The sequence below is a fragment of the Colobus angolensis genome, unplaced genomic scaffold (genome assembly GCF_000951035.1).
Source record: "Colobus angolensis palliatus isolate OR3802 unplaced genomic scaffold, Cang.pa_1.0 Scaffold28, whole genome shotgun sequence".
Lineage (NCBI taxonomy): Eukaryota > Metazoa > Chordata > Mammalia > Primates > Cercopithecidae > Colobus > Colobus angolensis.
The window spans coordinates 5949536-5963369 of NW_012116043.1; the positions used below are offsets into that span (position 1 = coordinate 5949536).

General features: G+C 42.4%; 1 protein-coding gene across 1 annotated transcript in view; it reads left to right on the forward strand.

Annotated features, from left to right (window-relative positions):
• Positions 1–12986, forward strand: part of CLIP1 (CAP-GLY domain containing linker protein 1) — a 135216-nt gene extending 122230 nt beyond the window's left edge. Inside the window, exons 21-27 of the mRNA XM_011948489.1 lie at positions 1156–1176; positions 4680–4797; positions 4881–5031; positions 5616–5665; positions 7661–7666; positions 10252–10376; positions 11322–12986. Coding sequence (XP_011803879.1) covers positions 1156–1176; positions 4680–4797; positions 4881–5031; positions 5616–5665; positions 7661–7666; positions 10252–10376; positions 11322–11547 — 697 coding nt within the window. The 3' untranslated portion in view covers positions 11548–12986. The remainder of the gene's footprint in view (positions 1–1155; positions 1177–4679; positions 4798–4880; positions 5032–5615; positions 5666–7660; positions 7667–10251; positions 10377–11321) is intronic.
• Positions 12987–13834: the final 848 nt, after the last annotated feature.

Sequence of the window (13834 nt, forward strand, 5' to 3'; positions counted from 1 at the left end):
AATCCCAGTGCTTTGGGAGGATCACCTGAGGTCAGGAGTTCAAGACCAGCCTGGCCAACATGGTGAAACCCCACCTCTACTAAAAATACAAAAATTAGCTGGGTGTGGTGGCACGTGCCTGGAATCTCAGCCACTCAGGAGGCTGAGGCAGGCGAGTTGCTTGAACTCAGGAGGCAGAGGTTACAGTGAGCCGAGATTGCATCACTGTACTTCAGCCTGGGCAACAGAGTGAGACTCCCATCTCAAAAAATAAAAGAAAGAAAGACAGAAAAAATTAGTAGAACCTTTCTTTATTTGCTGTGGGTTTTTTTTTTTTTGTAACTTTAAACACTGAGTTGCAAGCAATATGTAGTAAAAATTTTTCCCCAAGCATAAAAATGTAATCATTTCTTTGAAAAACTCTGAAGTTGGGCGAGCCTTTTAAAACAAGCTCTAAGAGTCTAATGGGTAAAGCAAGGTATGCCTCGCATTGCTTTAATTGCCAGAGCTGGGAGGGTCTGTTCATCTGTGCCTCTGAAGCCTGATGCAGATTCGGGAGCTGGTTTGGTTTCGCTCCCTTCTCCAGGCTTTTTCGTGTCAAAGAAGGGGCTCCAAAGCCAAAGCGCAAGGCATGGATTTTTGGAGTCAGTGCATCCTGTCAGTGCCCATGCAGTATTTCTGTTAGGAGTGAAAACTGGCTTGACAATGAAGCCCCCAAATTCTGAAGAGGTCCTGTGCTACGTCAGCTCATCCGGCTCACTGTGGGTTGCTAACTGTCTGACTGTCTCCGAGCTTGCGCTACTTACCAATGCTCATTTCACCCCTCTCTTTTCCCTTTCCTACTCTTGCTTCCTTTGCTATATCTGTGTGTCTTTAATGGTAAGACTAAAGAAAGTCTATCCACGTTATAATAAATAAATTTCATATATTTTTAGTAAACCAAATTGTTGTATATATTTTTTGGCTGCCTTTGTCCCTCTGTGTCTTGCTTTTGTTTTGTAAAATAGTCTCAGCAGTATATATATATATATATACACACACACACAAACACACACATATTTCCTTTTTATATCTATATACAGCAAATAACTTCAGTGCAAATTTAGTCTCCTTACTGTATTTGCATTTCTCTTCATGGTTCTAATATTTGGTTCTTGTTATCTTGCATTTTTAAAGCTTGCCCAGTAACACTTTAAGGTATTTGCTTCATTACTGGAATTTTTTTCTTACATAAGTAGTAAGGAAAGAATCTAGATAAAATGTTCCCTTGGGAGATGGAGAGAGAGAGCTTTCTGGTCCCTCTATCCCTTCTTTCATATTATGTTTATTTTCCCTTCTTGATTTTTTTTTTTTTTTGTAATACCAAGTGATTCCAGCTAATGGCTTAATACAATTTGTGACTCAGATGTCAGTAATGTTGGCATAGACGATGGTTTATTTTCGCCCCTCCTGGTGGTTTGCACAGTGGAATTGGGGCTTAGAGATGGCCTAAGAAGCTAGCGATGACGATGGGTCGCAAAGATGAGCTGCCAGAGTCTACTTACCCTGTCATCTGGTATATAAATCACAAGTCAGATTTCTTTCTTAACCGTGCACATGTTGGTAACTTGTATAAGAAACATTCTGGCAGCCATCTCCTTAGAAAGCAGCCGGACTGAGAGGTTGTGTGTATATGTGATTATGAGCAGAGTCTGTTTGGTGGCCCCAGAGAAGGACACCTGTCCCTTTTTCCTTCTGCCAGCTGGAGGTTTGTTTATTCCTCCCCAGCACTGAGCATCTGTGGGATCTTGGCCAAATAGAGTCCCGATTATAGGGAAATCTAAATCTCTTCTTGACAACCCCAAATCCTGGTATTTTTTTAGTAAAAACATTTAAAATTACATTTTTCAAATTTGAGTTGGATTTATAGCAAGTGAAGCTCTGGAAATCATTTTTATAACACAATCAATTACTAAATGTGTTTAATAGAAACATAAGAAACCCGGGAATTTTTTTTTTTTAAGATGGAGTCTTGCTCTGTTGCCCAGACTGGAGTGCAGTGGCACTATCAGAGCTCACTACAACATCAAGCTCCTGGGCTCAAGCGATCCTCCCGCTTCAGCTTCCCTAGTAGCTGGGACAACAGGCATGTGCTGCCATGCCTAGCTTTTTTTTTTTTTTTAAGTTTTTGTAGAGGCGGGGGTCTCACTGTGTCAGCCAGGCTGGTCTCGAACTCCTGGCCTCAAACGATCCTCCTGCCTTTGCCTCCCAGAGTGCTGGGGTGACAGGCATGAGACACCGTTCCTAGCTGAAACCCAAGCTTTATTGCATTTTTCAGTGACATCAGATATTTTTACTTCCCAGATGACAAAAAGCGCCTGTACATTCCTTTAAGTTACTGTTTTGACCTAAGCAAGAGCCTATGTCCTAACAAGGTGTTAACAAGGTGTTACTAGCTTAGTAATTTACCTGCACTGATGCCCACCCGTTTCCAGTGCATGAGTAATGTTGGGGTTTTTAATTCAAGAAATTTCTGTCTCAGATTCTTTTCTTACTACTTCTCATTCTGGAGTGTAAGTGTAAGCCACACAATGAGATAAATACAACACTTATATTTTCATCTTTGTGTAGAGTTTCAATTTGCCATAAGTCATGAGATTTCTGTAACTTGTGTGCCGGATATCTTGGGTCTCACTAACCAGACATACATTCTGCCGTTTCTAACCTGGGCCTCGGTTTCCTTTTCCTCCAGTTGGTTCCAAAACAGACAACCAGTATATCCTCTGCATTTTCCCAGTTCCTTGGAATAGCAGCAGGTGTGATTTGACTTCTTGTGAAGGTTATAACCGCTCACTGATGATTGTCTCTGCTAATGCAGTATCTTAGGTTGTATGGCCTGTGGCCTAACCTAGGAAATTTTTCTCCAGTTTTGTTTTTCCTAAAGTATTTTTGTCATTTTCCTCTCGTGTTTCACACTGCATGTCACTTAAAAACGTTTTATTTTAAAATAATTTTAGATTCCAGAAGAGTTGCAAACATAGTGCATCCAGTTCTCATAGACCTTCCCCCAGATGCCCCTAACTGAACATCCCACACAGCCCTGGCACAGTCATCAAAAAACTAAGAAATTACCATGAACAGCATACTCTCAACGGAAACAAGGGACTTCATTCAGATTTCACCAGTTTTCTCACTAATGTCCTTTTATGTTCCAGCATCCAAACTAGGATCCTGCCTTGTAGTTAGTTGTCATATCTCCTTCGTCTCCTCCGTATGTGACAGTTTCTCAGCCTTTTTTTCTCTTTAATGACCTTGGCATTTTAAAATGCAAGTTTTTATAACAAAACTTTAAGTATGGCCAGGCACAGTGGCTCACGCCTGTAATCCCAGCACTTTGGGAGACCAAGGTGGGCAGATCACCTGAGGTCAGTAGTTCGAGACCAGCCTGACCAACATGGTGAAACCTGGACTCTACTAAAAATACAAAAATTAGCTGGGCCTGGTGGTGTGAGCCTGTAATCCCAGCACTTTTGTGAGGCTGAGGTGCGCAGATAACTTGAGGTCAGGAGTTTGAGAACAGCCTGGTCAACATGGTGAAACCTGCGTCTCTACTGAAAATACAAAAATTAGCCAGACATGGTGGTGGGCACCTGTAATCCCAGCTACTTGGGAGGCTGAGGCAGGAGAATCGCTTGAACCCAGGAGACGGTGGTTGCAGTGAGCAGAGATCATGCCACTGCACTCCAGCCTGGGCACCAGAGCGAGACTCTGTCAAAAAAAAAAAAAACAAAAAACAACCCACAACTTTAAATAGGTACACATACGGAAACACATGCTAGCCTGCCCTTTGGGCTTTTTCACTGTGTCCTGTGTCCCTCCCTGTTCCTCCTTCATCTTTCCCTTTTTCTTCCCACTCCCACAGCCCTCTCATTAATGGCCTCACCCCTGCCCTCTGCTGATAACCAACTATTGAGTCAAGCCGAGAACATAACCAGGCGCTCTGAGTTCCTCCTTCCAGGCTCCCCATGCTTTCATTCTGCACCTGAGAAAACCATTGTAACATTTTCTGTTCTAGCCTTTATGGAATTACCACTAATTTCTATGAGCTAATTTAATGTCCTCTTCAGAGTCTATGGCTGGAAAGTAATAATCCTTCAGTTTGAGTAATAATAATCATCTTTACTACTGTTTTGGCCCATAACATCTTAAACACTCATTCTTGGAACTTGCTAAAAAAGTTACTGAAATTAGTGAGAACCAATTGATATTTCCAGCATAAAGCTGCTCTGCATGACATCTGTATAACTGCTTTGCATGTGTGTATTTTAATTGTTATTATTGCTTGGTAATAATTTATTCAAGAATTAACAAAATTCAACTCGGGGTTAGATTTTAGTAGAATATTGGGGAGGGTGCAACCGGTTTTTCTTCTTTAATTCTACCTCTTCCAAATTTATTAACTTGTTTCTTTAAGTTCAAATGGATACAATCATATGCAGACTCTGGCATGTCTATGCATAGGTAAACTTTTTCTCCCCTCACAGTAAGTAAAATTTCAAGTAAAATTTTGTGAGCATAATGGCCTTAACTCCCTATAAAACTTCCCTGTTATATATTTTTTTTACATTAACTAACGTTAATTATGTGTTTGTTCTAGAACAGTTGTGCACTGACCAGTCTTTCGGCTGATTTGTGGAACTTTTAACTCTTTGGTCTTTTAGAGAATCCAAGTTCATAAAAGACGCAGATGAAGAGAAAGCTTCCTTGCAGAAATCCATCAGCATAACTAGTGCCTTACTCACAGAAAAGGATGCCGAGCTGGAGAAACTGAGAAATGAGGTAGAGTACCACACGGTGCACGAGCTTTCACGCTGCCTCCTTTTGTTCAAACGCCCAGCCTAAGCTAAACAACTGTGTTTCAGGTCACAGTGCTCAGGGGAGAAAACGCCTCTGCCAAGTCCTTGCATTCAGTTGTTCAGACTCTAGAGTCTGATAAGGTGAAGCTTGAGCTCAAGGTAAAGAACTTGGAGCTTCAACTCAAAGAAAACAAGAGGCAGCTCAGCAGCTCCTCAGGTAAAGGACGCCTGCCCAGTGCTGCTCTGTACACCGCGCTTCCTCCCGAGGAGCCCTTTCTAGTAGAGATGCTCTTCGAAGACAGCTCTTGTGCTGCCCTGACCCTGACTCTCCTCAGCTCTTCCACCACTTAATCAATCGAGGGCTGATCCCACGTGCCTGCCGTCCCCGTTCCTGGGCCTTCTTGTGGTCTGTCAATGTTGTCACAAACCTACGATGATGACTGCCTGCTGCCATCCAGACTGGGGGGTCTTAAAGTACACAGCAGTGCAGGAGAAGAGGTGGTCCCTTTGGTGAAGAAGGGTGGATTGCCTGTGTACATTCAGATGGACGTGACAGGCATTCTTACCCAGGAGTTAGCAGGCCTGAGGGAGAGCACGTGAAGGGCAGGGCTTGTGTCTGTGAGGCCCTGTAGGGTCCCGCAACGGGACAGGAACTCATCCACATGTGCTCAAAGTGGTGCATCTGGGAAGTCCACAGGAAAATGAGTTTTGAACACAGGCCCTTTCCCTGCAGTTTAGATTGTGATTAAAAATATACATCTCTTCTCCCTCCACTTTTTTTTTTTTTTTCTCAAATACAAGGTAATACGGACACTCAGGCAGACGAGGATGAAAGAGCCCAGGAGAGTCAGGTAATGTTCCTGCCTTATTGCTTTGCTTTCTTGCTATTTTTCAAGATCATTGAGTCTTTTGGTTTATTTTCCTTCTCATTTGATGTCTTTTGTATCATTTAGTCTTTTGAATGGGTATTACATTCCCCTAGTCCGAACATTAAACAGAATTAAACATACATACATTAAATGTCCAAACCTTCTCTCTCCTGCTCAGTTCCCAACCCTGCAAACAGTTAATTACTGTTATTAGTGTCTTTCCTTTTCAGAGATTTTTTAAAAATGTGTATATAAGCCAACACTAATACAGTCTTCCCTCCCTTTTTTTAATGTAGATAATGGCATACTCTACATAAATGGTTCTGCACTTATCTTTTTTATCGCTATGTAGTGTTCCATTACGTGGATTTACTATAATTTAGTCAGTTCCCTATTGGTTGACAATGACCCTTGGGATGTTTCTGATCCTTTGGGTGTATTATAAACAATGCTGTAAGGAATTATCTTGGGCAGCTATCATTTTACGTATTGGTATTTCTGCAAGATGAATTCCTAGAAGTAGAATTGCTCTGTCAAAGGGTTTGTAACTCATCTTAACCTTAAAAAGACTGGTTTCTTGAAAACTCAGTCTCTTAAAGCAAAAATTAACAAAACAACTTTAGTTTTAAACTAAAAATGGGATTAGGCCAGGAATGGTGGCTCATCCCTGTAATTCCAGCACTTTGGGAGGCCAAGGTGCGATGATTGCTTGAGCTCAAAAGTTTGAGACCAACCTGGACATAGTGAGACCTCATCTCTACAAAAAAAAAAAAAAAAAACCTGCAGCCTGGGTAACAGAGCAAGACCCTGTCGCAAAACAATTAATTAGGCCGGGCGCGGTGGCTCAAGCCTGTAATTGCAGCACTTTGGGAGGCCGAGACAGGCGGATCACAAGGTCAGGAGATCGAGACCATCCTGGCTAATACGGTGAAACCCCATCTCTACTAAAGAATACAAAAAACTAGCCGGGTGAGGTGGCGGGCGCCTGTAGTCCCAGCTACTTGGGAGGCGGAGGCAGGAGAATGGCGTAAACCTGGGAGGCGGAGCTTGCAGTGAGCTGAGATCCGGCCACCGCACTCCAGCCTGGGTGACAGAGCCAGACTCCGTCTCAAAAAAAAAAAAAAAATTAATTAATTTAAAAAAATGTTAAGGGCCTGGGTCAGGTGCAGGGGCTCACGCCTATAATTCCAGCTCTTTGGAAGGCTGTGGCAAGCGGACTGCTTGAGATCAGAAGATCGAGACCAGCCTGAGCAACAATGGCAAGACCTTATCTCTACAAAAAATAAAATTACTCAGGCATGGTGACATGCTCCTGTAGTCCCAGTTACCCCAGAAGCTGAGGCAGGAGGATCACTTGAGTCCAGAAGGTTGAGGCTGCAGTGAGCCATGATCATGCCACTGCACTTAGGCCTCACTGACAAAGGAAGAACCTGTCTCAGAAAAAAAAAAAAAAGGTGGGGTGGAGGGCCCAGGCACAGCAGCTTACACCTGCAATCCCAGCACTTTGGTAGGCCAAGGTAGACAGACCGCTCGAGCCCAAGACCAGCCTGCGCAACGTGGGCACTCCAGCCTGGGTGACAGAGCAAGGCCCCGTCTCAAAACAGACAAAAATTTGTAGAAAGGGATTATATAAAGGCAAACTATTCTGTATTTGGAAATATAATTGTATATAGCAATAAACATCCATCTTTTAATTTTAATAATATATTTTGTATGTATTAGTCATGTTCAAAATTCAAAAGTACAAAAGCCACATTTTATTTTTAAATAAAAGAAAAACTCACCTTGAGATTTTAGTTGCCAGACACCTCCCTTGAGGGGCATAAAACAATTCAACATTGTACAAACTTACCATGGATTAGCATTGTCCTCTTTGTATGTCTACTGGGCTTAATAACTAACAGTGTCTTCTCTTCCCCCTTCCTTTCTGCTTCGGTCTGTTTCATCTGCTGCTGACAACACTTTTCTTCCCATCAGCAAATGGTTCGTTTCATGTTTCCTAATTTGCGTGCACGTGTGTGTGTGTGTGTGTGTGTGTGTGTGTGTGTAGTTTCCCACTATACTTACATCCATATTGTGACTTTTTCTTCTTCCTGAAATGGAGCTCTTAACATGATGATGACTTAGAAAATGCACTTTGAGAAGTGAAGATAGACTCAGTAGGTCTGCCTTCATAGGTGGCCTCCATGATGCTGGGATATGCTGCAGAGAAAGACTGCAGTGACTGCTAACTTTGCTGCATAACTCCCCAGCAGGAGAAAAAGACCAAATATTTCTTTAAAAAGTAAAATATTTGTGTATATATGTATGTGTATATCTATATATATTTTAAATATTATAAAGTGGGTTCTTTCAATTTAGAGAAATGAGGTGTTTTTATTATTTGTAGAAGGAGGAAGAAATTTTTTGTTTTTAAGTCAAAATGCCCTTCATTTGAAAGGAAATGTTCAGGACAAGAGCGGTCCCTCCTGTCGGCCATCTTGTTGTCCCTGCTGCCCCAGGGCTCTTGGCACAGGTGCTCACCCTCTGGGTGGTACCTGAACACCACCTAGTTGGTGTGCTCAGCTGTCTCTCCTCAGTTGGGAGGGAGCTTTAGCTTTCTCCATTTTCCCTGAGGACATGTTTACTTATTGCTCCACCATTACCAGTCAGTTGATAAATGACAGTCTGAAGGAAATTTCCATGTGACTTTTTCAGATCTACAGAACAGAAAAATCCTGGATGTATTGTAGAGTTTAATGGAAGAACTAACCTTTTTATGCAGAGAGAGAGTGTGTGTGTGTGTGTATGTGTATATATTTATCTGAGATGGAGTCTTGCTCTGTTGCCCAGGCTGGAATGCAGTGGTATAGTCATGGCTCACTACAACGTCCGCCTCCTGGGTTCAAGTGATTCTCCAGCCTCAGCCTCCTGAGTAGGTGGGACTACAGGCATACACCACCACACCTGGCTAATTTTTGTATTTTTACTAGAGACAGGGTATCACTATGTTGGCCATGTTGGTCTTGAACTCCTGACCTCAGGTGATCTGCGTGCCTCAGCCTCCCAAAGTGTTGGGATTACAGGCGTGAGCCACCGTGCCCGGCCAATATTTTTTATGTGGTAGAATGAAAACAAACTTGTGCCCATATATTCAGAAATGTAAGATTATGACTTTTGGAGAATGCAAGATTTTTTCTATTTGAAAAAAAATGTTTCTTATACTTTTTCATGAACCAATAGCACTCCACCAACCCACAGATTTAGATGTTTAGGAATAATTTCATCTGGGTGCGGTGGCTCATGCCTTTAATCCCAGCACTTTGGGAGGCCAAGACTGGTGGATCATGAGGTCAGAAGTTTGAGACCAGTCTGGACGATATGATGAAACCCCGTCTCTATTAAAAATAAAAAAATTAGCCGGGTATGGTGGTACATGCCTGTAGTCCCAGCTACTAGGGAGGCTGAGGCAGGAGAATCGCTTGAACCTGGGAGGCAGAAGTTGCAGTGAGCCAAGATCGAGCCATTGCACTCCAGCCTGGGCAATGGAGCAAGACTCCGTCTCATAAATAAATAATTTCGGCCGGGCACGGTGGCTCAAGCCTGTAATCCCAGCACTTTGGGAGGCCGAGACGGGCGGATCACGAGGTCAGGAGATCGAGACCATCCTGACTATCACGGTGAAACCCCATCTCTACTAAAAATACAAAAACTAGCCGGGCGAGGTGGCGGGCGCCTGTAGTCCCAGCTACTCGGGAGGCTGAGGCAGGAGAATGGCGTAAACCCGGGAGGCGGAGCTTGCAGTGAGCTGAGATCCGGCCACTGCACTCCAGTCTGGGTGACAGAGCGAGACTCCGCCTCAAAAAAAATAAATAAATAATTAATTAATTAATTAATTAATTTCATGGCCCGGCACAGTGGCTCACTTGTAATCCTAGCACTTTGGGAGGCTGAGGCGGGTGGATCACCTGAGGTCAGGAGTTTGAGACCTGGCCTGGCCAACATGGTGAAACCCTGTTTCTACTAAAACTACAAAAATCAGACAGGCATGGTAGCATGTACCTGTAATCCCCAGCTATTCAGGAGGCTGAGACAGGAGAATCGCTTGAACCCAGGAGACAGAGGCTGCAGTGAGCTGAGATCCTGACACTGCACTCCAGCCTAGGCAACAGAGCGAGAAAAAAAAAGAATAATTTCATTTGCCTCAAAAAGAAAAGAAGTTTACCCATGTTATACCTAGAAACATTTAATGAAGTGTAATTTAAATGTTTTTTAAAATATAAAATAGCATCTACTCAGGAACATTTGAAGAAATCTGAAAGGTATGAGGGGGTAAAAGAAACTGCCATAGTTTTACCACCACCACCTAGACATAGCCTCGTTTAAGTTCAGCTCTTGACTCACACAGTCGCAGCATGCCTGTCCTTGGGGAGAGTGAAAAGCATGGGTTCCTAATAGCCACTGTTGGCCCCTTCTGCACATTTTGCCACCAGAGCTTAAAGGTATAAACTTCATGACTTCTTGATGCTTCAGCTTATATATATTCTTGACATTTTACACATCTTTTTTTTTTTTTTTAAACAAATCAGATTGATTTCCTAAATTCAGTAATAGTGGACCTTCAAAGGAAGAATCAAGACCTCAAGATGAAGGTGGAAATGATGTCCGAAGCAGCCCTGAATGGGAACGGGGATGACCTGAACAATTATGACAGGTATTTCATATGAAGACATACTGATTGCTGTAATCCCAGCACTTTGGGAGGCCAAGGCGGGCAGATCACTTAAGGTCAGGAGTTCGAGACCAGCCTGGCCAACATAGTGAAACCTCGTCTCTACTAAAAATACAAAAGTTAGCCAGGTATAGTGGCGCATGCCTGTAATCCCAGCTACTTGGGAGGCTGAGGCAGGAGAACTGCTTGAGCCTTTGAGGTGGAGGTTGCAGTCAGCCAAGGTTGTGCCACTGTACTCCAACCTGAGTGACAGAGCAAGACCTTGTCTCAAAAAAAGCCATACTGATTGGAACCTTAGTTTCATCAAAATAAATGTGTTTTTAAAATGAGCTTCTCCAGGGGATTGTAAAAAGACGCGACAAAAAAAAACAATTGTTTTGCGGTTCCTTTGCCATAAATAGATTTCCGTAAATCTGGCAAGTGAGTGAGAGGAGACTACAAATGGTTTGGTGTGAAAATTTTAAATGTGAGGCTGGCATGGTGGCCACACCTGTGATCCCAGCACTTTGGGAGGCTGAGGTGGGCAGATCACCTGGGGTCAGGAGTTCGAGACCAACTTGGCTAACCTGGCAAAACCCGATCTCTACTAAAAATACAACAAAATTAGCTGACAGGGGGTGGTGCGCGCCTGTAATCCCAGCTACTCAGGAGGCTGAAGCAGGAGAATTGCTTGCACCCAGGAGGCAGAGGTTGCAGTGAGCCAAGATCATGCCACTGCACTCCAGCCTGGGTGACAGAGTGAGGCTGCATCTCAAAAAATCAAACAAACAAAAAACTTTAAATGTGGAATAATGTACTACTTATACTGGAGGCTCACAGACTTGACCATAATTAGTCCTTGCTTAATTTTTTAAATTCTTTGCAAGTGTTCTTGTCTCTTCAGTTTCTTCTTACACATTTTCTGATTTCACACATTGACATTTGTAGCGATGATCAGGAGAAACAGTCCAAGAAGAAACCTCGCCTCTTCTGTGACATTTGTGACTGCTTTGATCTCCACGATACAGAGGATTGTCCTACCCAGGCACAGATGTCAGAGGACCCTCCCCATTCCACACACCATGGCAGTCGGGGTGAGGAGCGCCCATACTGTGAAATCTGTGAGATGTTTGGACACTGGGCCACCAACTGCAATGACGACGAGACCTTCTGATGAAGCCTCAAGTGGAGGACACGGCTCTCTCAGATGCACTCGCACTGACACAGCGTAACACCAGCATTGTGTGTGCAGACTCCAAGAGAACTCATGGTATTTTTTACCCCATCAGCAAATCTGGGAAAATATTTTGATCTTCAACAAATTGCCCTTTAGTCTCCCCTTATGAGTTAGAAGAATAAATATTTAGTAGGTGAGTTTTCACCTTGAATTTTGTTTTCTGGATTTTTAAGTTTGAAGACATTGCACCAGATGCCATTACATTTATTGTCCCCAGACCTCATAGAAAAATCCCTACCCTTACAATACCTTATTTAAGTAACTTTAAATTATGCCGTTACTTTTCATATTTGCACTAAAATATTTCCAGGCTGCATTTGTATATTTAGATTTTTTGGTTAAGCTTTGACACTGGAATGAGTTGAAAAAATGTGCCATTTTGCATTTTCATCTACTCATTTAAAGTATTTTATTCTTATTCAAAGAAATACCTGCGCTCTTTGCACTACCTGTTATCAGTAGTGCCTTTGTTTCAGGCTTGATAATACTTAGCTGTGATTATAAAATCATGAAGCAGGTAAAGGGAGGGGAAAGTCCCCAAACTGCTATGGGGACATTTGATAATCTATATGCTGCACCCACTTAATCTACTGTGGTGTTTTGTTTATTAGTTTTCCATAATTTCAGCTTCTATATATTATATGTATATATTTTTTAAAAATCTATATTTTGGGGAAAAAACATACACAATGTGTCTTTCTTTTTGGATATTTACCTTTTTGAAAAAGAAAACACTTAAAATGATCATTAGAACATAACGGACTAGGCCAGACATAGCATCATGCGGCTTTGCAGCATTTTCATTTGTTTGTTTTCCTTTTATTTCTTAAACAGATTTAAATAACTGGAGGAATTTTCTCCAATTTTGTTTCCTTCTCTAGCAGGTATCCCCAGCAGTCAGTTAACAATAAACCAGTATAAAACACCTAAATTAACCAGTCTACAATCTTCCTTTACAAGTTTTTTTTACTGTTTTTAGATGAATGTATGATGAGAAATTCAACATTAATAATTTTGGATTTTCTTATCACAAAAAAGAAAATGAAGGACCTCAAAGCACCAGAACAGTTTATCGACCAGTTTGAATCTATTTATCTTCATTTGAATGTCTTCTAGAATATGTAAAAAGGAATAAAATGTATCTTCCATGCTACATGTACAATAAGAACTTCTATAATTGTATATATGCCTTTGATGTATTTTCCCCTCAAGATGATCACCTGTGTGTTTGACAGTGAATATTAAATCTGTTACCAGTTAAAAGTTTTGGTTATAAATGTAATACAAATTGTTTCACAAACAGAAAACGTGTAAAGCAGTATTAAAATTTGGCCAAACAAGTGTTCTGTATCTACTTTAATAAATGGTTATTCGTTTTTGTTTTGTGGGTTTGGTTTTGTTTGAGACAGGGTTTCACTCTGTTGCCCAGGCTGTGGATTGCTGCAGCCTCCAACTCCTGGGCTCAAGCAATCCTCTCGCCTCAGCCACTGAAGTAGCTAGGACTACAGGCAAGTGCCACCACACCTGGCCAATTTTTTTTTTTTTTTTTTTTGAGGTGGAGTCTCACTCTGTCGCCCAGGCTGGAGTGCAGTGGCTCAATCTCAGCTCACTGCAAGCTCCGCCTCCCGGGTTGACGCCATTTTCCTGCCTCAGCCTCCCGAGTAGCTGGGACTATAGGCATCTGCCACCACGCCCAGCTAGTTTTTTGTATTTTTAGTGGAGACGGGGTTTCACCATGTTAGCCAGGATGGTCTCGATCTCCTGACCTCGTGATCCGCCCACCTTGGCCTCCCAAAGTGCTGGGATTACAACGCCTGGCTAATTTTTTAATTTTTTTGTAGAGAGTGAGTCTCCCTATGTTGCCCAGGCTGGTTTTGAACTCCTGGGTTCAAGCGATCCTCCCACCACAGCCTCCTACAGTGTTGAGAGTACAGGTGTGAGCTGTACTTGCCCAGCCAATAAATGGTTATTCTTTTTTGCTAATGGTAGTAAACTGATATTCTCAGGTTTGTCATAATGGTTTTACTTCAAATGATCAAACCCTATACAGTCATATTGCAATTTCTACTGCAGTCTTGTTACTAAATGGTTTTTAAGAAATTGGTGGCTGGCTGGGCGCGGCGGCTCACGCCTGTAATCCCAGCACTTTGGAGGCGGAGGTGGGCAGATCATGAGGTCAGGAGATCAAGACCATCCTGGCTAACACGGTGAAACCCCATCCCTA